The sequence below is a fragment of the Loxodonta africana genome, chromosome 24 (assembly GCF_030014295.1).
Source record: "Loxodonta africana isolate mLoxAfr1 chromosome 24, mLoxAfr1.hap2, whole genome shotgun sequence".
NCBI classification, from domain to species: Eukaryota; Metazoa; Chordata; class Mammalia; order Proboscidea; family Elephantidae; genus Loxodonta; species Loxodonta africana.
This window is the reverse complement of record NC_087365.1, coordinates 62,414,384-62,441,135: the sequence shown is the minus strand read 5'-3', so window position 1 is coordinate 62,441,135 and position 26,752 is coordinate 62,414,384. Positions and strand designations below refer to the sequence as shown.

The 26,752-nt window shown below is 48.9% G+C and overlaps 1 protein-coding gene across 1 annotated transcript in view; it reads right to left on the bottom strand.

Moving 5' to 3' along the window:
• Positions 1-15,753, bottom strand: part of NTSR1 (neurotensin receptor 1) — a 56,931-nt gene extending 41,178 nt beyond the window's left edge. The window contains exon 1 of the mRNA XM_010601152.2: positions 15,043-15,753. Coding sequence (XP_010599454.1) covers positions 15,043-15,753 — 711 coding nt within the window. The remainder of the gene's footprint in view (positions 1-15,042) is intronic.
• Positions 15,754-26,752: the final 10,999 nt, after the last annotated feature.

The window sequence follows — 26,752 nt, the reverse complement described above, 5'->3', positions numbered from 1 at the left end:
ACACATACAAAAAGAAGAAAGAGCCAAAAGCAGAGAACTGTCCCGACAACTTGAACAAATAGAAAGTGAGCAACAAAAGAACCCATCAGGCACCAGAAAAAAACAAATAATAAAAACTAGAGCTGAACTAAATGAATTAGAGAACAGAAAAACAATTGAAAGAATTAACAAAGCCAAAAGCTGGTTCTTTGAAAAAATTAACAAAATTGATAAACCATTGGCCAGACTGACTAAAGAAAAACAGGAAAGGAAACAAATAACCCGAATAAGAAACGAGAAGGACCACATCACAACAGAACCAAATGAAATTAAAAGAATCATTTCAGATTACTAAGAAAAATTGTACTCTAACAAATTTGAAAACCTAGAAGAAATGGATGAATTCTTGGAAAAACACTACCTACCTAAACTAACACATTCAGAAGTAGAACAACTAAATAGACCCATAACAAAAAAAGAGATTGAAACGGTAATCAAAAAACTTCCAAAAAAAAAAGCCCTGGCCCGGACGGCTTCACTGCAGAGTTCTATCAAACTTTCAGAGAAGACTTAACACCACTACTACTGAAGGTATTTCAAAGCATAGAAAATGACGGAATACTACCCAACTCATTCTATGAAGCCACCATCTCCCTGATACCAAAACCAGGTAAAGACATTACAAAAAAAGAAAATTATAGACCTATATCCCTCATGAACATAGATGCAAAAATCCTCAACAAAATTCTAGCCAATAGAGTCCAACAACACATCAAAAAAATAATTCACCATGATCAAGTGGGATTTATACCAGGTATGCAAGGCTGTTTTAATGTCAGAAAAACCATTAATGTAATCCATCACATAAATAAAACAAAAGATAAAAACCACATGATCTTATCAATTGATGCAGAAAAGGCATTTGACAAAGTCCAACACCCATTTATGATAAAAATTCTTACCAAAATAGGAATTGAAGGAAAATTCCTCAACATAATAAAGGGCATCTATGCAAAGCCAACAGCCAATATCACTCTAAATGGAGAGAACCTGAAAACATTTCCCTTGAGAACGGGAACTAGACAAGGATGCCCTTTATCGCCGCTATTATTCAACATCGTACTTGAAGTCCTAGCCAGGGCAATTAGGCTAGACAAAGAAATAAAGGGTATCCGGATTGGCAAGGAGGAAGTAAAGTTATCACTATTTGCAGATGACATGATCTTATACACAGAAAACCCTAAGGAATCCTCCAGAAAACTACTGAAACTAATAGAAGAGTTTGGCAGAGTCTCAGGTTATAAAATAAACATACAAAAATCACTTGGATTCCTCTACATCAACAAAAAGAACACCAAAGAGGAAATAACCAAATCAATACCATTCAAGTAGCCCCCAAGAAGATAAAATACTTAGGAATAAATCTTACCAAGGATGTAAAAGACCTATACAAAGAAAACTACAAAGCTCTACTACAAGAAATTCAAAAGGACATACTTAAGTGGAAAATCATACCTTGCTCATGGATAGGAAGACTTAACATAGTAAAAATGTCTATTCTACCAAAAGCCATCTATACATACAACGCACTTCCGATCCAAATTCCAATGTCAAATTTTAAGGGGGTAGAGAAACAAATCACTAATTTCATACGGAAAGGAAAGAAGCCCCGGATAAGCAAAGCGTTACTGAAAAAGAAGAAGAAAGTGGGAGGCCTCACTCTACCTGATTTCAGAACCTATTATACAGCCACAGTAGTCAAAACAGCCTGGTACTGGTACAACAACAGGCACATAGACCAATGGAACAGAATTGAGAACCCAGATATAAATCCATCCACGTATGAGCAGCTGATATTTGACAAAGGACCAGTGTCAGTTAATTGGGGAAAAGATAGTCTTTTAAACAAATGGTGCTGGCATAACTGGATATCCATTTGCAAAAGAATGAAACAGGACCCATACCTCACACCATGCATAAAAACTAACTCCAAGTGGATCAAAGACCTAAACATAAAGACTAAAACGATAAAGATCATGGAAGAAAAAATAGGGACAACCCTAGGAGCCCTAATACAAGGCATAAACAGAATACAAAACATTACCAAAAATGATGAAGAGAAACCCGATAACTGGGAGCTCCTAAAAATCAAACACCTATGCTCATCTAAAGACTTCACCAAAAGAGTAAAAAGACCACCTACAGACTGGGAAAGAATTTTCAGCTATGACATCTCAGACCAGCGCCTGATCTCTAAAATCTACATGATTCTGTCAAAACTCAACCACAAAAAGACAAACAACCCAATCAAGAAGTGGGCAAAGGATATGAACACACACTTCGCTAAAGAAGATATTCAGGCAGCCAACAGATACATGAGAAAATGCTCTCGATCATTAGCCATGAGAGAAATGCAAATTAAAACTACGATGAGATTCCATCTCACACCAGCAAGGCTGGCATTAATCCAAAAAACACAAAATAATAAATGTTGGAGAGGCTGCGGAGAGATTGGAACTCTTATACACTGCTGGTGGGGATGTAAAATGTTACAACCACTTTGGAAATCTATCTGGCGTTATCTTAAACAGTTAGAAATAGAACTACCATACAACCCAGAAATCCCACTCCTCGGAATATACCCTAGAGATACAAGAGCCTTCACACAAACAGATATATGCACACCCATGTTTATTGCAGCTCTGTTTACAACAGCAAAAAGCTGGAAGCAACCAAGGTGTCCATCAACGGATGAATGGGTAAATAAATTGTGGTATATTCACACAATGGAATACTATGCATCGATAAAGAACAGTGACGAATCTGTGAAACATTTCATAACATGGAGGAACCTGGAAGGCATTATGCTGAGCGAAATGAGTCAGAAGCAAAAGGACAAATATTGTATAAGACCACTATTATAAGATCTTGAGAAATAGTAAAAACTGAGAAGAACACATACTTTTGTGGTTACGAAGGGGGGAGGGAGGGAGGGAGGGAGGGAGAGGGTTTTTTTATTGATTAATCAGTAGATAAGAACTGCTTTGGGTGAAGGGAAAGACAACACTCAATACATGGAAGGTCAGCTCAATTGGACTGGACCAAAAGCAAAGAGGTTTCCGGGATAAAATGAATGCTTCAAAGGTCAGCGGAGCAGGGGCGGGGGTCTGGAGAACACGGTTTGAGGGGACTTCTAAGTCAATTGCCAAAATAATTCTATTATGAAAACATTCTGCATCCCACTTTGAAATGTGGCGTCTGGGGTCTTAAATGCTAACAAGTGGCCATCTAAGATGCATCAATTGGTCTCAACCCACCTGGAGCAAAGGAAAATGAAGAACACCAAGGTCACACGACAACTAAGAGCCCAAGAGACAGAAAGGGCCACATGAACCAGAGACCTACATCATCCTGAGACCAGAAGAACTAGTTGGTGCCCGGCCACAACCGATGACTGCCCTGTCAGGGAGCACAACAGAGAACCCCTGAGGGAGCAGGAGATCAGTGGGATGCAGACCCCAAATTCTCATAAGAAGACCATACTTAATGGTCTGACTGAGACTAGAGGAATCCCGGCGGCCATGCTCCCCAGACCTTCTGTTGGCCCAGGACAGGAACCATCCCCGAAGACAACTCATCAGACATGAAAGGGACTGGTCAGTGGGTGGGAGAGAGACACTGATGAAGAATGAGCTAATTATATCAGGTGGACACTTGAGACTGTGTTGGCAACTCTTGTCTGGAGGGAGGATGGGAGGATAGAGAGAGAGGGAAGCTGGCAAAATTGTCACGAAAGGAGAGACTGAAAGGGCTGACTCAATAGGGGAAGAGCAAGTGGGAGTACGGAGAAAGATGTACGTAAACTTATATGTGACAGACTGATTGGATTTGTAAACGTTCACTTGAAGCTTAATAAAAGTTAATAAAAAAAAAGTATACATAATAGAAAGGAGAAATAAAAGCATCTCTATTCACAGACAACGTGATTGTCCATGTAGAAATTCACAAGGAAGCTACAGAAGAACTACTATAGCTAGTAAGAGAGTTCATCATCGTTGCAAGGTACAAGGTCAATATACAAAAAAGTCAATCGCGTTTCTGTATACTAGCCACGAACAATTGGAAAAAAAAAAAAAAGGACCACTTACATTAGCACCCAAACCAGGAAATAATTATATATTAATCTAACAAAATATGTGCAGGACATATATGTTGGAAACTTCTACTGGTGAATGAAATCAAAGACTTAAACAAATGGAGAGAGATGCAGTGTTCATAGGTTGGAAGACTAAGTATCGGTAAGATGCTGAGTCTCCCCAAATTGATCTACTGAGCAACACAATTCCAATCAAATCCCAACCTGCTTTCTGAAGATGTTTAAGTGGATGTTTAGTGCAGTTTCTCGGACTGTTTGCTCAGCATACAGATTGAATAAGTATGATAAAAGATATAACCCTGACAGACACACACCAGGAAAGGTATAAATAACCCATTAACCCATTGCCATGGAGTCGATTCCAACTCAGAACCCATTAGAATGGCTAAATAAAACAAAACAAAACAAAAAACCAGACAATACCAAGGGCTGTCCAAGACACAGATGAACCGGTACTTTCCCCTATTGCTGGTGGACATTGAAAATGGCATAGTTTGCCACTTTCCTCTAAACATCTACTTCCTCTATGATCCAGCATCTGACTTTTAGGTATTCGCCCAACAGAAATGAAAACGTATGTTCACACGAAACACTGTATGTAAGTGTTATGGATTGAATGATGTCTTCCAAAAATACGTGTCGTAAATCTTAACCCCTATGCCCGTGGTTATGTGACCCCAATACTCCCCAGCCTGTTTTCTCCTTTTTCAAAACGGGTGACTGAGAGCTTGACATAACTAATGCCATGATGAACCTAAAAGTTCTTCTCCTTGCTCTGCCTGCCTCCTCCTTCGCATACCTCTGTTAAAGACTTTGTTTTGACCTAATGTTAATGACTTTGTTCTTTGTTTTAAACTGACGCAAATAACTTTGCTTTGTTCTGTCTAACCACCTGTGACTTACAACCCCCACAGGAAAATCAGAGCCTAGGTATCTGATAAGTATTTCTGATAAACAGTCTTTTGTCACTATCTTGTAATGCATAACTCCTCCAGCCATGCCATCTGCCGACTACAAAGACACTTCTAACCCCTGGAAGATTCTATATAAGCTCTAACGTAAAATTGCTCTTTGGGACTCCATAGAGACAGCCTATGTTGCTGCTGGATCCCTGGTGATGTATAACCCGTTGCCTTCGAGTACGTCTCCTTAATAAACTTTCTCACTCTTTCTGACTTGGAGTATGTTTCTTTGGCTTAACTGCTCCAGGGCACGGACCCTAATCAGGTAACTGTTATAATCCCATTTGGGAATGGGTTGTCTTTGTTATGTTAATAAGGCAGGATTAGTGTAGAGTCAGTCTCTTCTGAGATATAAAAGTTTAAACAAGCAAGCAGAGGAGAGATGGGGTAAGATAGATACCAAGAGACAAGATCTTCAAGGAACCAGGAAGCAGAAGCTGAAGAGACAAGGATCTTCCTTCAGAGCTGACACAGAAAGCCTTCCCCTAGAACCTGTGCTCTGAATTTGGACTTCTAGCCTCCTAAACTGTGAGAAAATAAATTTCTGTTTGTTAAAGCCATCCACCTGTAGTATTTCTGTTATAGCAGCACTAGTGAATATCTGCAGCAGCTTTATTCACAATCACCCCAAATTGAAAAGAACCCAAATGTCCTTCAACTAGTGAGTGGAAAACACCTGGTGATGCACCCACAATGGAATCCTACTGCACAAAAAAAGAAAAAAATGAACTCAGCAGCAGGGATGAATCTCAAACGCATTATGCAAGTGAAAGAAGCCAGACCCAAAAGGCTAAGTCCCACATGTTTCCACTTATCCAATGTTCTGAAAAATGCAAAACTCTCAGGAAGGAGAACAGATAGGTGGTTGCGAGTGGCTGGGGCTGGGGGTGCCGCTGACTACTGAGCAACAACAGAAGGTGAGGCTTTGGGGTAAGGGGAGCGTCCTCCACTGTTGGTGATGGTTACAGGATTCTATGCCTTACGCTCAGATGTAAACCAAAACAATGAATCTTACTGTATGTCAATTTGAAGACAGGCTTTAGAAAAAGACAAAACACACATCCAGTATCCAACCCCTTTTCACCCCCTCCTCCATGAACACCCTGGTCTGAATGGCCTTGCTCCCCTGCCTGGATGCTGCAGCCAGTTCCTAACAGTTTCCCCCACCCTCAAAACATTCTCAACACAGCAGCCAGGCGATGCTGGGCAAATGCCTGTCACTTTGCTGCTCCACTCACCATCTCCAGTGCCAACCACTGTTCCTAGAATAAAAGCCACAGCATGGTCACAAGGCCCTACGTGACCGGCCCCCGTTACTTCTTGTCCTGCCCCTCTGCCCATGCCGCTCCGGCCACACTGGTCTCCTCGCTGTTCCTCCAGCACCCAGCACCTGCAGCCCCATGACTTTGCACTGGCCGTTCCCTCTACCAGGAACCTTTGTCCTCAGACACCTGAACGTTTGCTCCTTCAGGGTCAGGACCCAAAGACACTGACATCACCTCCGTGAGACCTTCTCTGACCTGCCTCTTCAAAACAGCATCCCCATCCTCCCTGCCCTCTTTCTCTGTTCAATTTTTCTCCATTGCACTTGTTGCTATCATTTTGACATGTTATTTACTTTGCTTATTTTCTGTATTCAGTTGGGATGTGTGCTCCACAGGGCAGAAATTTTTACCAGTTTTGTTCACCGCTCTACCCACTGTGCTTGGGTGGGTAGGGAGGGAGGGAAAAATGTCATCAGACCATAAAGGGGAGTAGTAGTCATAGCGTCAGAACCTGTCTAACTTCAGGGTGATTAATGTGAACCAAGATCAGCCCAAGGCTGGTTCCCATGAGGTGGAGGTCAGACATACCTCCACCCCCCAACCTTTTTACCAGTTCTGATACCAGCCATCCCTCCCATGGCACTCTCTACTTCTCTTCTGGGTTTGATAACCCGTTGCAATGTCCACACAGAACTCACAGACCATTCTGACAGCTAAGTGGTTTCTTAAGGAACAGAGTACCTCTCAGGATCCGGATCAACAAGCCGTGCAGGCCTCTTTTCAGCCCCCTGAGGACAGGCTCCCCTTGGCTCTGCATTCTATCACCACTGACTCTGCCACAGGGCCCCTTCCAGGCCTGTTGCTGTCTTCAGAGTTCCACCCTTTGACCTGTGTTACAGCTTTTTCAGGAGGCTCCCTGCCTCCTGTCTCTTTCTGCTTCTTCCTGCTGTTTCTCTCCCTGCTTTTTCCTGCCTGAAAAATCTCTGTATGGCTGGCTGCTTATATCTACAAACTCCTTGTGGCACTCCCACCAGGGCCAAAAACTGACCAATCCCCTCCCTGTAGGCCATAGACATTTGTAGAAGAGGCTACAACTCATCTCGTTTGCATAGTCTGTTAACCAATCACAGGGCAGGGTGCAGCCCAGGGCCAGACAAAAAGGAACAAACAAGCTTACCCACAAAATGTCAATCAACTAGGACGAAAGTAACAAACCTTCCTGGGTGGGAAACTAGGGCAACGGTAACTCCTCAGGGTTTAGCGGGGAAATCTCTCAAACTGTTTTTCCAAAGAACCAAGGCAAAAGGCCACATTGTTGTTGTTAGGTACTGTTGAGTCGGTTCCAATTCATAGTGACCCTATGCACAACAGAAGGAAACACTGCCCAGTCCTGCACTATCCTCACAATTGTTGCTGTGCTTAAGCCCATTGTTGCAGTCACTGTGTCAGTCCATCTCATTGAGGGTCTTCCTCTTTTTTGCTGACCCTCTACTTTACCAAGCATGATGTCCTTCTCCAAGGACTGGCCCCTCCTGATAACATGTCCAAAGTAGGTGAGATGAAGTCTCGCCATCCGGGCTTCTAAAGAGCACTCTGCTCGTGCTTCTTCCAAGACAGATTTCTTTGTTCTTTTGGCAATCCATGGTATATTCAATATTCTTCGCCGACACCTCAATTCAAAGGCATCAACTCTTCTTTGGCCACATAAAGGAATGCATTTCACCACAAAGATGCTCAGAAGAGAATTCTTCAAACCTGGGTACCAGAGAGCCTCACTCAAACCCTGACCTTTATTTAGGTGGCCAGCTTCTCAAGGAAATGGACAGACGCTGCCCGGCGCTGAGGGCTCCAGGATGTGATCGATGTGGGAGCACTGCTTGGGCACTGAGTGGTTTTTTCAGGACTCTGCGGTGTGCACTCGAGCCCCCTCCCCCGCCCCATGCCTGGATGGGTGGATGGGGGAGAAGAGCTCTTGTTATCCTAGAACAGCGGAGCAGAGGGCCCCAGCCACTCCTCAAACGCCGCTGTACTGTTGCTGTCAGCATTAATAACTGACTCAGGGTTCCGTTTGCACTAACTCAGAAAATCACCTGGCAGATGAGGAAGCTGAGGCACGGAGCGGTTCAGCTGCTTGCCTGGGCCCGGTGGCTGGTGGTGGCGAGGCTGGGACTTGAGCCTGGGCCTGGGATCTACACTTCCACTGCGAAGAACCCCACACTGCCCCCAGAGGTGTGCTGTGTGCCCCAAGGACTCCCTCTTGCTTGCTGCCTCCCCCCTTCCTCCCCAGCAGCTGTACTGACAAGGCTCACCTCCTCCCCTGCACAGGCGACCTGAGTCCCCAGCACTGATGGGCAGCAGGCAGCAGGGGTGCCATTCCATGGACAGCTGGTCCTGTGGCAGGACCAGCTCACCAAGCAGGTGGTTCCCTCTGGCCGGCACTGGTAGGGGAACTCCAGGCAGGAAAAGCAGGCAGTCTCGTCCCTTTCTGCCCTTGGTTTCCCCACTCAGTGCTGAGAAGCCTAGGCGGTTCTTCTCTAGGGCTGGGTTTTCACGAGGCGCCTTGGGAATATGGGCTGGGCTGACCCATGGCCCCTCAGTGACCGTGCCCTCTCTGGCACCAGTAGGTTGAACGCCAGGCCTGGGAAGAGGGGTGTCCCTGGGGTCTGCGGACCCAATGACTTGGCCCAGCCACACCCTCCTCCCAGTGCTGGGAGACAGAACTTCTGTCTTCTCTGCCTGCCCGGTGTGTCGCCAGCTGGGCGTGGTGAAAAGGGCTCTGTGGCCCCCAAAGGCTCAGCCTGGCAGAACCAGTAGTCTTTGGAGCTCGGGGTCCTTTGGGGCCTGTTATGGATTGAATTGTTGTTAGGTTCTGTCAAGTTGGTTCTGACTCTTAGCGACCCTAAGAGCAATAGCATGAAACACTGTCTCGTCCTGTGCCATCTGGATTGAATTATGTCCCCTAAAATATGTGTTGTCAATCCTAATCTCTATGTCCGTGGTTATAATCCCATTTGGGAATGGGTTGTCTTTGTTATGTTAATGAGGCAGGGTTAGTATAGGGTGTATATTGAGTCAATCTCTTTTGAGATACAAAAAAGATTAAACAAACCAACAGAGCAGAGATGGGGGAAGATAGATGCCAACCCACATGGAGATCTCCAAGGAACCAGGAAGCAGAAGCTGAGGAGACAAGGACCTTCCCCCAGACCCAACAGAGAGAGAAAGACTTCCCCTGGAGCTGGCGCCCTGAATTCAGATTTCCAGCCTCCTAAACTCTGAGAGAATTTATGTCTGTTGGTTAAAGCCACCCACTTGTAGTACTTCTGTTACAGCAATGCTTAGGAACTAAGACAGGGCCATTGAGCGCTTTGTGGCCACTCAGGGTGGGAGGACTGTGAGAAGACACACAAGGGCCGTCCGAGAGATGACCTCGCTGCCCCAGATGGCCTTTGCAGGAGGAAAATGTGGGAGCTCTCCATGTCTGTTATTTCCTAAAGACAGATTCATGGAGAGAGAACTTACACACACCAAAATCCACACTTATCTATGAGCTTCGATCAGTACTTTGTTGTTCAACCACCACCGCAGTCAAGACACAGAACACTTCTTCATCCCAAAAGTTCCCAGGTGCCCCTCTGTCATCACCACACCCCACTCCTACCCCCGCCCTGGCAACCACTGGTCTGCTTTCTGTTTCTAAGCCATTGTCTATTCTAGATGTTCCACATAAGTGGCGGCCATAAAATGTGTCCTTTTGTGTCTGGGTTCTTTCACTCAGTGTAATGACTTAGAGGTTCATCCAAGTCATAGGACTTCATTTCTCTTTACGATGAGCAATGCTCCTTGTATGAATAGACCACATTTTGTTTATCCATTCATCTGTTGATGGGCACTTGGGTTGTTTCCACCTTTACTGATCGTGAACAGTGCTGCCAGGACTATGCCTAGTATGTAAGCGTTTGTTTTAAGTTCCTGCCTTCACTTCTTTGGGGTATACACCCTAGGAGCAGGATTGCTGGGTCATATGGCACGTCTACGTTTCTCTTCGGTCCCTTTGAACATAGAGCAGTTCCTCAGCTGTTCTGTATTTTCACGACCCTGATGTGCTTGGAGTGCAGGCCAGCTGTTTTACAGACAGTCTCTCACTTTAGGGGACAACCTGTGTTCTTCGTAATTGGACTGAGGTTCTGCATCTTGGGCAGGAAGACCCCAGAGGGGGTGCTGTGTTCTCAGCATGTCACATGGGGGTCACGCGACAGTGCCACCTTTGGTGGTGTTGACTTTTATCACGTGCTTCATGTGGTGTCAGTCGTGGTATCCACCGTGAAGCCACTGCTTCCCTTTGCAGTTAATGAGCATCTTGTGGGACTACTTGAGACTCTGGAGCTGTCTGTCCCTCGTCACACTTCCACCCCCCAGGGCTGGCCCCACCGATGCTTCTCGCCTTGCCATTTCCCATAGATGTGGCCCGCAGTGTGCTCGTCATGAACGATGCTTGAGCTGCACCGGATGGGCAGATGGAAGGACATGAGAGTCAATGAATGGGGATGAAGAAATAAATCTGTGAGAGGCCCCAGGGAGCGCCTGGAGCGGGGGCACAGAGGCACTGGGCAGAAACATGAAAAGGCGATCAATGTCTAATCTTGTTGGAACCAATTTTCTTCCCCTTTGTGGCAGCAGGGCTCGGCCGCTGGCCCTTGGTGGAATCCCATCAGCCCTTAATGGTCTGGACGACCACATGGCCACTATGCAATCCATCAGCCGCAGGACTCCGAGCAGGTGGACGAGGATCAAAAACGGCCCTGGCCTCTTGAGCTGCCCCAGAGTGTGAGCGCACCCTGCCCGGGCTGGCCACCCCGTCAGAAGTGGGTGTTCTGACCCCAGCTCCAAGCACTCTGTGAACACTAAGTAGGAGGGGTTCCTGAGGAGATAAACGATGAGGCGGTGGCTGAGCCCCCTGGGAAACAGCTGTGAGCCCGGGAAACAGCAATCATGCCGCCAGGGTGGAGGAGCCTTTGGCCCCGCTGCATCAGCCCCTGGGTTTGCGATCATGGGGGTCCATAGTGGGGCGTTTCTCTAACATGTCTAAAATACTGCAATCACCTCTCTGCCCGCCCCACCTGCACTCACCCCTCTCAACTCCCCAGAATTTCCCTGTTGTGGTTGGGAGAAGCTCCAAGATTCCTCCCCGCCCGGCAGCGCCACGTGTCTGTATGTGTGCCTCTGTGTGCCTATGCATGTGTGTCTGTGTGCATGTTTCTCTGTGTTCATGTGTGTGTGTGTGCATGTGTGTGTCTGTGTGTGCATGTGTCTGTGTGCACATATGGGTGTCCATGTGTGGATGTGTGTCTGTGTGTGCACATATGGGTGTCTGTGTGTGCACATATGTGTGTTTATGCGCATGTGTGTGGACACAGTATCCCAGCCCTCAGAATGCTGGGTCCACTCTCATTTTATGAAGGGGACACTGGTATCCAAGGAGCCGGGGCCCAGGGCAGCTGGACCGACAATCAGTTGCTGGTCGTGGCCCTGGCGCTCAGAGCTGGTGGCCCAGGGCAGGCGGGGAGACATGGCTGGGGTCTGGGATGGGGGCTGCTGGATGAGACATGCTGGACAAGCCCCTGGCCTAGGTCAGACTGAACCAGCCAGTGATTCCCCAGGCTCTGTGCGATCAGCAAGGTATGCTGCCCTCCCCCCCCGCCCCACCCACACTGCTTACTGCCACCATATGCAATCAACACGCATTCACTGCCGGAGCCACCAGCCCTGAAGCCAGATACAACATCTATGACCATAGCCTGCATCCCAAAAAGGTCAGAGCTTTTTGAAGGTGGATTAGGGGTGGCTGCTGCCCTCCATGCTTCTCCCCAGTGCTTCCCTCCCAACCCCGAGCCATGCCCATCAGAGGAAGCTTGACCAACTGTCATTCGATGTTCACTCCACAGGGACACAGCCCAGACTTGTGAAATGGACACCTGAGTGGATGGACCATGGACACAGGGACAAGGCAGTGAGGCTTCAAAAGGTCTCTCAATAGCCAATGACTCAGTCACTCACAGACAGCTGTCCCTACCCCAGGATCTTCGCTGTAAGCACAGTCTGGTTGGGAGGGTTTGACCCTGGTCCCACCTGGCTCAGAGGGACAGGACACCCCAGTGAAGCACAGGGACCCCTTACAAGTGAAGCCATCCCCCTACCCAGCTCTCCTCCATCTCACCTCTGCTCACACTGGGCCGGGTTGGGCCTTGGAGAGGGGTCTGGGTGGGAGCCACCCCACCCCTCACCTGCCCTCAGCTGGCTTCGCCCCGGCCAACCCCACCCCTGGGGCCATGCACTCAGAAAACGCCCAGCTGTATTAAGCAACGATTATCCAAAGTTGCTCAGAAATTTTATCACCAAGCCACCTCACTTCTAGACATGACTCCTGTTTCCAAGTGGCCAGGAGGGATCTCACAGATGTGGGGGGGCTGGTGGGCCTCAGAAGAGGTGCACAGGGCAGGGAGAATGGGAAGCAGCCCTCTGCTTTGGGCAGAGCAGCCATTTTGATTGGCCAATGCCTTGATACCCTCAAACGTGGCTGATGAACAGGGAGACGGTAGACAAGGGTGTCAGCCCCCTTCAGTGAGATAACCCTGTTTAAAACCAGTGGAAGCTTGTCCTGTCTCTATGGCCCAAACCCAAATGCGGACAGCCGTCCTCCCAGAAACACTCCTAAGTGGGTGGTGGTGGCCGAAGGGGCAGGCGGCCAGGGCGGCCCCGTAAGGATGGTCTTCCCAAACACATGGAGCCGGGGTGCCGCGACCCCAACAAGCCTTGTCCAAGCTGTCAGCATCCATGGGGAAGAGCCTGTCCACCCCCGAGCCTGGAAGCACACGGCTGAGTCTTCCAAGAAAAATCAAAGCTGCTTTTCGAGGGTGACAAGGAGGTCAGGGAGGATCTAGTAATAGCTCAGCCACTGCCAGGTGTGTGGGGCACAGCTGTGCCAGGGTGACACTCAACAGATGCTCACTGAATGGACGAATGACAGAGATGCCCCTCAGTCACCCTGGAACCATGGCCTCGAGCCACAAGACTCAGATAGATGATGGAGTCGGGGACCGATTACGTGGGGCAGACAAGGCCGTGACACTAGAAGGGGACTAGGCTGAACCACACGTCCCTCCAACCGGGATGATGGCAGAAGGCCAGCCTCGCCTGCAGAGCTGGTGGGAGCAGGTCTCTTGGTGAAGGCACATTCAGGAGTGCATGATGCCCCCCCACAGTTGCCCCCAATGCGGCAGGGGGTAAGGCCCCTGGGTCAAGCCCGGAGCAGAGGAAGGAAGGCAGTTCCTCACTGAAGAGCCTTCCTGGAGCAGGGCGGGGCCTCACCAGAGTGTGCTGGACTCATTTCTCTGCTGCTGGGGGAAGGGGCTCCTTCTTGCAGGAGACCCCTGTAGCCCCTAAGACCTGGGAGTTTGAGCTGCCCCAAGGCCCCTCTGCGGGGTACTATGGTGTCAACCGCAGCCCAGGCACCCGCATGCAGGCGCCAGCTCCTGTCCAGATGCCACCATCCCCACCACGTCATTCAGTTGCTCTACTGCTCTCTGGTGCCCGGGCAGCAGCAGCAGCTCTTTCTGCTGGAGGCTGCAGTGGTGTGGAGCCCGGCCCCTCCTCCAGCTCAGCAATGTGCAGACCCTGCCCAACCCCTCCCTCTGCCTTCCTTAGCCCACCCTGGGATGGAAGCCCCACGCCTCCACGGCCACCCACGGCCACTCACATCACAGGCCAAGATGCCTCTCAAAGTGTCAGTTCTGCCCTGACTTTCCCTGACTGACGCCCTCCTCCCACCTCGATGCTGGTGTGGCTTCCTGCCTGATAACCCCCCCAGATGTCTGATCCTCCCATGCTGCCTGTCGCAGTGGCCCCAGGGAGGGCTCCCGCCTGGGCTCCTGTGGCATTGTGCTCAGGCCCTCAGAGGGCCCCTCCTCCTTTGGCTCCAGCTTTGGCCCCTCCACCCCTCCACTCCCAATCACTTCTGCTCTTCCCAGCAAACACATCGTCACCATCATCATCATCAACAATAGGACCTTTGGCACCTTCTCCATGCCAGGGGCCATTCCACACTGCCCACGTGCTCTCCCTCTGACCCTGTCCTTTCTGGGGGTGCTGTATGGTTACATCACTTTGCAAGTGGGGACAGTGAGGCTCAGGGAGTGAAGGGGGCGCCCAGGGTGCCACAGGCCTGCCCGAATGGGGGCCAGCTGGGAGGCTCAGCTGCAGGGGAGGGGGCATAACCTTTGGGGGCACAAAGCCTTTGAGAAGCTGATGAAAGGGGCATCAGGGACTTTGGAGACACCTAAGGCTGGTCCAGGGACCACCCCCAGGAATACCCTGATCAGAGGGTCCAGCTCTAGCTATAGAAGGAGGTAAAGATGGGAGGAAGACCCAGCAGCTCTGGAGTGAAAGGTGGGAAGAAGGAGGGAGGCAGGTCCTGGGGGTCGGTGTTCCGCACCCCACCCTACTCCCCTTCCCAGCTGCACAGGAGTAAAATTCCTCAGGACACATCTTCAGCTCCCTGGGCACCCAGGCACCCAGACTGGAAATGACTTGGGGGATGAGGGGAAGGAGAGCCCTGAGCTCCCCAGAAAAGCCCCCAGCCTGGGGCCCCTGGCACCCATCTCCTCACCCCCAGGCTGCTCACCTGGATGACGACCTTGACAGTGGCGGTATCCACCACAGGTGTACACACCAGACCCCCGGGGTGCTGGCCGTCGTCACTGCGGTTCTGCTGGCCCATGGTGAAGAGCATGGGCACAGCCAGCAGCCCCGAGGCTAGCCAGACGGCGCTGATGAGCTTCTTGGTGCGGCTGCGGGACATGAGGGTCTTGGCCTTGAAGGGGTGGCAGATGGCCAGGTAGCGCTCCACGCTCAGGCTGGCCACGTTGAGGGCCGTGGCGTAGGTGCAGGCATCACGCAGGAAGTAGTAGCCGCGGCAGAGGGCGTCACCGAAGGCCCAGGGATGGTGCACCCAGATGAAATTGTATAGCTCCACTGGCATGGCCAGCAGCAGGATGAGCAGGTCGGACAGGGCCAGGCTGCCCAGGTGGTAGTGCACCGTGCTCTGCAGGTTCTGTAGAGGCTTCTTGCGTGCCAGCGTGAACGCTGTCACCGAGTTGCCCACTGTGCCCACCATGAAGAGGGCCAGGTACACGGCCGTCACCAGTACCTTGGAGTAGATGTCTGTGTTCACGTCCAGGTCGCTGCTGGGCGCCGCCAGGACGCGCTCCGTCGCATTGCCGGAGCTGTTGCCAGAGCCTGGGGCCAGGAGCCCCGCCTCCAGCCCCGACGGCATGGGTGAGGAATCCGTCCCTGGCGCGCCAAGGAGTCCTGGCGCCGAGCTGTTGAGGTGCATGGTGGGCGAGCTTGTCGAGGGTGGGCGCGTCTCAAGGCTGGGGAGGAGGAGAGTGAGTAGGGGGTAGGGTTTAGGACGCTGTCCAGCCGGGAAGCGCCCGACCCAGCCCAGGCCACCCCGGGAGCGCTCCGGGCTCCTGGGTCTCTCCGATCTTCAGACTTCAGACTTCGCAGATTCCTCCGAGCTCGCGCTCACCCTGGGCTCCCTCCTACTCTGTACTCCGCGGTTCCTCAGGCTCCCGACAGCCACACTGTACCCGGCGGAGATAGCCCTGCCGGCTCCGGCTGAGGGGGGAGGCTGTGGCGCCCAGCAGACCGCACGCCCAGCTGTCCGGCGCGCACAGCTCCTTCCGCTCGTTCGCTCGTTCCTGGCTCTCCGGCTCCCGCTCCTCCCTCGCGCTCTGCGCGCACACCCGTCCGCGCACACTCGCCTGCGCACACTCGCCTGCGCACACCCCTCCTCACACCCCCGCCCGCGCCCTCGGGACTCAGTCGCCACGCACGGAGCTGGTGGTCCCGTGGCGCTCCCAGCAGAGAGGGGAGACGGCTCCAGCACTGCTCCCCACCGCGTGCCCCCAGGGGCAATCCGAAGTGGATTGGGCGCCCCAGGGAAGCGGGATCCCAGGGGATGCAGTGCGGTTGTGGGGAGAAGATGGGGTATTGGATCTATCCAGTCACCCCCCTCAGCACATCCTCCCCTTCTCTGGTCTCCCCAACCTCTCATGCTCCCTCCTCAGGAAGCTGTCCCCAGGAAGCCTCCAACGCCCTGGGGAGGAGGCTAGAGGGTGATGAAGAGGGCAGATGGGAAGAAGGGAAGCGTCCCCTCCGGGATGTTTGGGTGGCCACACAGCTGGCTGCCTGTGCCCCTCCCTCCTCAGGGCTCCCATTCAATGAAGCCCACAGAGGGTGTCAAACGCTGAGTGCCCAGGGCTCTGCAGGAGGCTCCGGTGGGGGTGGGGTGGGGCACGGATCAGGGAGACAGCTGCACTGTCACTCCACACCTGGCATCCATGCTTGGCACCCTGGCTGGCCTTCTGTCACAAGAGGCCCCTCAGACCACAGTGTCTGCCTGGGCCCTGCTCTGGTTCATGAGTCCCCTAATGTGCCCTTCTCTGGAAGGGACTGCCTAGCCGTTGTTACCTCATGAATTTGGTCAGAAGTCACCTGCAGAGCCCCTGCCAGGGAAGGGCTTGGGAAGGCGTATGTGATGGGGCAGATCTGGGTCCTCTGCACAGGTATACCCCCTCCCAGCATTCTCCAGAGCCCCCAGCCCTGGCCTGAGAGTCCTTTAAGGGCAGGGCCTTGTCCTCCCCTCAGGACTCCGCCCCCCCCCCCAACCGCAGCACTGGCAGGGACTGGGGAAGGCCTGGGTGCAAGCTTGCTGCCTGGTTCCAGGCTGCTCAGACCCTGGGGAGGGGGGCGCTGCAGTTCCTCCTGGGCCTCCCCACTCCTCTCCGTGGCCCTGTCCTCCCAACCACCCACACTAGACCACAGGGGGCTGCTCCTTTGTGTCCCAGGTCAGGAGGATCCCTCAGCTGTCACAGCCCCCAAAAGCACCTAGCAGGCTGTGCATGCTGCGCCTAGGGAACCAGAGGAGTCTGGGGAGCAGGGGTCGCAAGGTCCTGAGGCAACATGCTCGTACCCCTCCAGCCCAGAGCTGCCCAGCAGGGAGAAGTCGAGTCTGACTAAGGTAGCCGAATGGCCGGCTGGCTCCGTGTTTAGTCTTGTGTTCTCAGCCTGCTTTGGGCTCGCTCAGCTGCAACCCAACTCGCTCATCAGGGGGTCTCCACACATGAAAATATGTGCTGAGAAATTTAGCCTTCAAAGAAAACAGAAACGGCCCCTCTGCCAGAAGCCAGCATGGCAGCTCCAAGTCCAATGGATGTGGTTTGAATCCAGCTCTGCTGCTTAATAACTGGGGCAAGTGTTTTAATTTAAAAACAACCAAACCTGTTGTCGTGGTCCATAGTGACCCTATAGGACACAGCAGAACTGCCCCATAGGGTTTCCAAGGAGCGGCTGGTGGATTCAAGCTGCCAACCTTTTGGTTAGCTGCTGATCTTTTAACCATTGTGCTACCAGGGCCTCCATTTAGTTGTCTGTAAAATGGGGATAGGACTGAATGAACGCCCTTGGGGCAGGGTGGGCACATGGAGGCACTTGGTGAGCGTCTGTGGAAGGGGAGTTGTTGGTGGGCTGTGCCAACCTTGGAGGCGTGCGTGAAGGGCGTGCCCACTTACAGGAGGTGCCCCACAAAAAAAAAGGATGGTGTTAAAACCCTGCAGCTTGACGGGGTTTGTTTTCGGGAATACGAGACCCCAGTTGGACAAACACGTCTTGGACTTGGACCCGAATGTCCGTGTGGTAATTAGAAGAGATGGGGAGGGTGGGAAATGTGGCCTGCTGCTGGGGACACGGAATGGCTGTTAAGGGTGATGGCCAAACCGCAAGAGGAGTGTAATTTACGCTGTGAAGACGCACGTGAGGAATGCTGAAATGGCAACTGTTTTGTTACTTATACATTTACAACAATTCTTTTTAAAAAAATTAAAAAAGAAGAAGTGATGATGCTGGTGTGTCTGACTATGGATGCTCTCTGCCTGACCAACCTTGGACCGTGCCCTCTGGTCACCTCTACCTGGAGCCCCTCCCCGGAAGGCGACAGCTGGTGGCCACTGGGGCAGCTGAGCCCCAAAAGAGGCTAAGAGAATCGGCGCTCCGTGCTGCCTCTGTCCCCTGTTTGGTTTTCCAGCCCCTGACCTTTTGGGTAAGCCAGCTTTCTTTCCAAAGACTTCTGTTTGAGCTGCCTAGGAGCTTAGAGAATCATGAAAGGCAACTTACCACAAATATTATAAATGTCACTTGGAAGACATCATTCTACAGAAGGTGGGCCTGGCCCTTGCAAGCTTCCTGGGGTCTGTGGCAGCCTTGCCAGCGGAGTCATGAACTAACTCTGTGGGGAGCCGATTTCCCAGATATGAGACCGTGTAAAGTTTAAAAAAAGAGAGTGGTGGGGATGGTTCCAGCTTTCTGTGACCTCCAGCTTGTCGTTGGCCAGGCAGTGCCCTTCCCAGCAACATGGGGTAAAAATGAAGCTGAAAGAGTCACCCCATGAGAGCTTCCTGGAAGACAGGCCCAAGGACAGGTTCTTGTTTGTTTAGTTTGCTAATTTAGCTAAAAGTCAGCACTCTTGGTTGGTAGGTGGTAGGGGCTCAGCAGATGTTGCTGAGTTGAATGAAGACATGGGATAATGTTCTGCAGAGAGAAGGAGCCCTGATGGCAGTTAGTGCTCAGCAGTTAACAGGAAGGTTGGTGGCTGGAGCCCACCAGCTGCTGCTCGAGACTACTTCTGTGGGCTTACAGCCCAGGCAGTTCTGCCTGTCCTGTAGTGTCCATGAACCCAAAGTGAAAGCAACCCATTCTTTATAGCACAACAGGAATGTGAGATACCAAGGTTTCGTTTTCTCAACAGGTGTCCAAATGCAAGAGCACAGTGTTTAGGAGCCAGACCTTCTGGGCTGACCCATGCCCACCCCACCCTGGCCCCAGCTCCAGCTGCAGGTATGGGAGACATGTGGACGAGGGTGTTTAGTCATCTGAGGAGAATGGCTGGCCAGGGTGAGGGACAAAGGCTGTGAAGAGTTACCTTCTAGCAACAAGAATTCAGTCCTTGGAGTCACAGAGGCCATGGAGTCCATCATCTTTTTTTTTTTTTTTTGCGGCGAAATATATATAATAAAACATTTATTTCTCTCACCATTTTTATGGATACAATTCAGTGAATTGTCTTCGCCATGTTGTGTAACCATTACCACTGTCCGTTGTCAAGGGCTTTCGTCACCCCGAACGGAAGCCCAGCGCCCCTGAAGCAATACTTGCTCATTCCCTCTCCCACCCGCCCCTGGCTACCGCAAATACATTTGGTTCTGTCTGCATTTGCCTCTTCTGGATATTTCACAGAAGTGGGATTATACAGTATTTCTCCTTTTGTGCATCGTGTGGTAGTGCGTATCACTACTTCATTTCTCATTATGGCTGAATAATATTCTATTTGGGGTCTTTGTGTCACAGTGGTTAAGAGCTCGGCAGTTCAAATCAACCAGCCACTCCTTGAAAATCCTATGGGGCAGTTCTACTCCATCCCACAGGGTTGCTGTGAGTAGGAATCAACTCAGTGGCAATGGGTTTCATTTTTTTTTTTTTTTTAGTGTGGATATCTGTCAGTTTTTCGTACTGTAGTAGCTTTTGTGTTGCTGTGATACGGAAAGCTTTGCCACTGGTATTTCAAATATCAGCAGGGTCACCCTTGGTGAACACCTTTCAGCGGAGCTTCCAGACTAAGACAGACTAGGAAGAAGGACCTGGCAGTCTACTTCTGAAGAGACTGCCCAGTGAAACCCTTATGAATAGCAGTGGAACACTATCTGATACAGTGCCGGAAGAGGAGCCCCTCAGGTTGGGAGGAACTCAAAAGATGACTGAGGAAGAGCTGCCTCCTCAAAGTGGAGTTGACCTTAATGACGTGGATGGAGTCAAACTTTCAGGACCTTCATTTGCTGATGGGCATGACGCAAAATGAGAGGAAACAGTTGCAAACATCCATTAATAATAGGAACCTGGAGTGTACGAAGTATGAATCTAGGAAAATTGCAAGTCATCAAAAATGAAAGGAATGTGTAAAGATCAATATCTAGGCATTGTTGTTGTTAGGTGCCGTCAAGTCGATTCCGACTCACAGCGACCCTGTGCACAACAGAACGAAACACTGCCCGGTCCTGCGCCATCCTCACAATCATTGTTACGCTTGAGCTCATTGTTGCAGCCACTGTGTCAATCCACCTCGTTGAGGGTCTTCCTCTTTTCTGCTGACTCTGTACTCTGCCAAGCATGATGTCCTTCTCTAGGGACTGATCCCTCCTGATGACATGTCCAAAGTATGTAAGACTCAGTCTCACTATCCTTGCTTCTAAGGAGCATTCTGGTTGTACTTCTTCCAAGACAGATTTATTCGTTCTTTTGGCAGTCCATGGTATATTCAATATTCTTCACCAACACGACAATTCAAAGGCGTCAATTTTTCTTTGGTCTTCCTTATTCATTGTCCAGGTTTCACATGCATATGAGGCAATTGAAAATACCATGGCTTGGTTCAGGCGCACCTTAGCGTTCAAGGTGACAACTTTGCTCTTCAACACTTTAAAGAGGTCCTTTGCAGCAGATTTACCCAATGCAATGCGTCTTTTGATTTCCTGACTGCTGCTTCCATGGCTGTTGATTGTGGATCCAAGTAAAATGAAATCCTTGACAACTTCAGCCTTTTCTCCGTTTATCATGATGTTGCTCATTGGTCCAGTTGTGAGGATTTTTGTTTTCTTTATGTTGAGGTGCAATCCATACTGAAGGCTGTGGTCTTTGATCTTCATTAGTAAGTGCTTCAAGTCCTCTTCACTTTCAGCAAGCAAGGTTGTGTCATCTGCATAACACAGGTTGTTAATGAGTCTTCCTCCAATCCTGATGCCCCGTTCTTCTTCATATAGTCCAGCTTCTCGGATTATTTTCTCAGCATACAGATTGAATAGGTATGGTGAAAGAATACAACCCTGACACACACCTTTCCTGACTTTAAACCAATCAGTATCCCCTTGTTCTGTCCCAACAACTGCCTCTTGATCTATGTAAAGGTTCCTCATGAGCACAATTGTTCTGGAATTACCATTCTTCACAACGTTATCCATAATTTGTTATGATCCACACAGTCGAATGCCTTTGGATAGTCAATAAAACACAGGTAAACATCCTTCTGGTATTCTCTGCTTTCAGCCAGGATCCATTTGACATCAGCAATGATATCCCTGGTTCCACATCCTCTTCTGAAACGGGCCTGAATTTCTGGCAGTTCCCTGTCAATATACTGCTGTAGCCGTTTTTGAATGATCTTCAGCAAAATTTTGCTTGTGCGTGATATTAATGATATTGTTCTATAATTTCCACATTCGGTTGGCTCACCTTTCTTAGGAATAGGCATAAATATGGATCTCTTCCAGTCAGTTGGCCAGGAAGCTGTCTTCCATATTTCTTGGCATAGAGGAGTGAGCACCTCCAGTGCTGCATCTGTTTGTTGAAACATCTCAATTGATATTCCATCAATTCCTAGAGCCTTGTTTTTTGCCAATGCCTTCAGAGCAGTTTGGACTTCTTCCTTCAGTACCATCGGTTCCTGATCATATGCCACCTCTTGAAATGGTTGAACATCGACTAATTCTTTTGGGTATAATGACTCTGTGTATTCCTTCCATCTTCTTTTGATGCTTCCTGCGTCATTTAATATTTTCCCCATGGAATCCTTCACTATTGCAACTCTAGGCTTGAATTTTTTTTTTTTTTCAGTTCTTTCAGCTTGAGAAACGCTGAGCATGTTCTTCTCTTTTGGTTTTCCATCTCCAGCTCTCTGCACATGTCATTATGATACTTTACTTTGTCTTCTCGAGCCGCCCTTTGAAATCTTCTGTCCAGTTCTTTTACTTCATCAATTCTTCTTTTTGCTTTAGCTGCTCGACGTTTGAGAGCAAGTTTCAGAGTCTCCTCTGACATCCATCTTGATCTTTTCTTTCTTTCCTGTCTTGTCAATGACCTCTTGCTTTCTTCATGGATGATGTCCTTGATGTCATTCCACAACTCATCTGGTCTTCGGTCACTAGTGTTCAATGCGTCACATCTAGTCTTCAGATGGTCTCTAAGTTCAGGTGGGATATACTCAAGGTCATATTTTGGCTCTCATGGACTTGCTCTGATTTTCTTCAGTTTCAGCTTGAACTTGCATATGAGCAATTGATTGTCTGTTCCACAGTCGACCCCTGGCCTTGTCCTGACTGATGATATTGAGCTTTTCCATTGTCTGTTTCCACAGGTGTAGTCGATTTGATTTCTGCATGTTCCATCTGGCAAGGTACATGTGTATAGTCTCTGTTTATGTTGGTGAAAGAAGGTATTTGCAATGAAGAAGTTGTTGGTCTTGCAAAATTCTATCATTCGATCTCCAGCATTGTTTCTATCACCAAGGCCATATTTTCCAACTACTGATCCTTCTTTGTTTCCAACTTTCGCATTCTAATCACCAGTAATTATCAATGCATCTTGATTGCATGTTCAATCAATTTCAGACTGCAGCAGCTGATAAAAATCTTCTATTTCTTCATCTTGAATAATATTCATTTTAACTGGTCTTCCTTGTAGGCGTACGGATATTATCCTATCACTGACAGCATTGTTCTTCAGGATAGATCTTGATATGTTCTTTTTGATGACGAATGCAATACCATTCCTCTTCAAGTTGTCATTCCCAACATAGTAGACTATCTGATTGTCCGATTCAAAATGGCCAATACCAGTCCATTTCAGCTCACTGATGCCTAGGATATCAATGTTTATGCATTCCTTTTTATTTTTGACGATTTCCAATTTTTCTAGATTCATACTTCATACATTCCAGGTTCTGATTATTAATGGATGTTTGCAGCTGTTTCTTCTCATTTTGAATCGTGCCACATCAGCAAATAAAGGTCCCGAAGGCTTTACTCCGTCCACGTCATTAAGGTGGACTCTACTTTGAGGAGGCAGCTCTTTCCCAGTCCTATTTTGAGTGCCTTCCAACCTGAGGGGCTCATCTTCCAGCACTATATCAGACCATGTTCCGCTGCTATTCATAAGGTTTTCACTGGCTAATTCTTTTCAGAAGTAGACCACCGGGTCCTTCTTCCTAGTCTGTCTTAGTCTGGAAGCTCAGCTGAAACCTGTCCTCCGTGGGTGACCCTGCTGGTACCTGAATACTGGTGGCATAGCTTCCAACATCACAGCAACACACGAGCCCCCCACACAGTACGACAAACTGACAGACACGTGGGGGATCTATAGTGAGCTGAAATAGACTGATATTGGCCATTTTGAATCTGACAATCATGTGGTTTACTATGCTGGGAATGAAAAATTGAAGACAAATGGCATTGCGTTCATTGTCAAAAGAACATTTCAAGATCTATCCTGAAGTACAACAGTGTCAGTGAGAAGATAATATCCATGTGCCTAAAAGGAAGACCAGTTAGTAAGGCCAGTTAACCAGTTACTGAAGGATTCTATGGGAAAATATTGAATGACATACATAGGAAGCATCAAAAGCTGATGGAAGGAATTCACAGAGTCAGTGTACCAAAAAGAATTGGTAGACATTCAACCATTTCAGGAGGTAGCATATGATCAGGAACCAATGGTACTGAAGAGAGAAGTCCAAGCTGCACTGACAAGAATAGGGAAAAACAAGGCTCCAGAAATTAATAGAATACCAGTCGAGATGTTTCAACAAACAGATACAGCTCTGGAAGCACTCACTCTTCTATGCCAAGAAATTTGGAAGAGAGCTACTTGGCCAGTCAATTGGAAGAGATCCATATTTGTACCCATTCCAAAGAAAGGTGATCCAACAGAACGCAGAAATTATTGAACAATGCGTAGTGATTAAGTGCTTTTGTTGCTAACCAAGAGATGGGCAGTTCAAATCTGCCAGGCGCTCCTCGGAAACTCTGTGGGGCAGTTCTACTCTGTCCTATAGGGTCGCTATGGGTTGGAATCGACTCGACGGCAGTGGGTTTGTTTTTTTGTTTTTGTTTTTTTTTGTTATCAGTAATACCACACACAAGTAAAATTTTGCTTGAAAATCATACGAAAGCACTAGGAGCAGTACATTGACAGGGAACTGCCAGAAATTCAAGCTGGATTCAGAAGAGGTTGTGGAACCAGGGATATTGTTGCTGATGTCAGATGGATCTTGGCTGAAAGCAGAGAATACAGAAGGATGTTTACCTGTGTTTTATTGGCTATGCAAAGGCATTTGACTGTGTGGATCATGACAAATTATGGATAACATTGTGAAGAATGGGAATTCCAGAACACTTAATTGTGCTCATGAGGAACCTGTACTTAGACCAAACAGAACAGGAGAATACTGCATGGTTTAAAGCCAAGAAAGGTGTGTGTCAGGGTTGTATCCTTCCACCATACCTATTCAGTCTGTATGCTTTACAAATAATCTGAAAAGCTGAACTATATGAAGAAGAACGGGGCATTAGGACTGGAGGAAGACTCATTAACAACCTGAGTTATGCAGATGACACAACCTTGCTTGTTGAAGGTGAAGAGGACTTAAAGCACTTACTGATGAAGATCAAAGACCACAGCCTTCAGTATGGCTCACACCTCAGCATAAGAAAACAAAAATCCTCACAACTAGACCCATGACCAACATCATGATGAACAAAGAAAAGACTGACGTTATCAAGAATTTCATTTTACTTGGATCCACAATCAACGCCCATGGAAGCAACAGCCAAGAAATCAAATGACATGTTATTGCAATGGGCAAATCTGCTGCAAAAGACCTCTTTAAAGTGTTGAAAAGGAACGATGTCACCTTGAAGACTAAGGTGTGCTGACCCAAGCCATGGCATTTTCAGTTGTCTCATATGCTTGCGAAAGCTGGACAGTGAATAAGGAAGACCAAAGACGAATTGATGCACTTGAATTATGGTGTTGGAGAAGAATATCAAATATACCATGGACTGCCAGAAGAAGGAACAAATCTGTCTTAGAAGAAATACAGCCAGAATGCTCTATAGAAGCAAGGATGGCGAAACTTCATCTCATGTACTCTGGACGTGTCATCAGGAGGGACTAGTCTATGGAGAAAGACGTCATGCTTGACAAAGTAGAGGGTCAGCAAAAAAGAGGAAAAACCTCAACGAGATGGGTTGACACAGTGGCTACAACAGTGGGCTCAAACGTAAGGATGGCACAGGACTGGGCAGTATTTTGTTCTGTTGTACATAAGGTCACTATGAGTCAGTACCGACTCAACGGCACCTAACAAAAACAGTCCCGGAGCTGTTTCATTATACAAGTATTCTTATGGTATAGAAAGAGGAACCAAACCATAGGGAGGGCAGTTACAGGAAAATCAACAAATATTGTAATCATCACACTCTGATTGATTACTGATTATTAATAGTCGTAATTAGTGAGTGCAGATAGCTTCACAGGTTGCTTAGATCATGCTCACAAGGTGCTTGCTGAGTTTTCTTTGTCTGTCTTGCAGAAACACCTTGTCGGCAACAGCACCCAGGCAGTGCTCTTCCTGAGTGTGTGCGTTTTGAGGGGTACACATGGTCACTTGGTCAAGACCCCTCAGGCCTATGGTTTCACATCCTGGTTTTGACCACCAAGGAAGAGCGTGTTTTTCTCAAAAAACATAGCGTTACTCTAGAATCCAGATTAGAATTAAGTCTCACGGCCAGCACATTCCACCTCTGCCTCACTGACGGCACTGACAGATGTCTTTTTCTGAGACAGCGGTCTTGCCTCAGAGAGTCCAGCTGAAGTGGATGCTTGTCTTCATCCACCCACACCCATCCCACCTTCCCGACGGCACCAGATTTCTTCTGGGGAAGTGGCCTCTTTCCCCTGGAGGTAGGTCCCCACTGTGGGGGCCCCCAAAAGCCTGGCCAGTCAGACCCCGTTCCCAAACCTCAGTCACGTGAAGGGTGGGCAGGCCCCTGCTGCTGGGTGGGAGGCAGGACCTGCCTGCTCTTCACGTGACTGTCCACTGCCGCCCACCCAGCTCTCAGCCTCCAGTGGGCTCTGGAAGCCCCTGAGAGAACTGCCGCAAAGCCCTGCCATTGCTTGAGTTTCTGAGTTGGTCCCTGTTACTCGTGTCCAAGGCTCAGACACTCTGGCTATTTTCCACCAATCCCCTTCTAGCTTCTTGGTGGAATTTTCTTTTTCAAACTAGAAGGACATATTCAAACATGGTGTTGCCCCTGGGGGAAGGTGTTCATAGGCCTGACGTTCAAAATCCTAGGTCTAGAACATCTCTAACAACCGGCGCAACAGACCCCACTCACGTTTAATGAAGTAGAGCCCATGCAAGGAGCAGACTTCCCTGTGGCAGCCTTTGT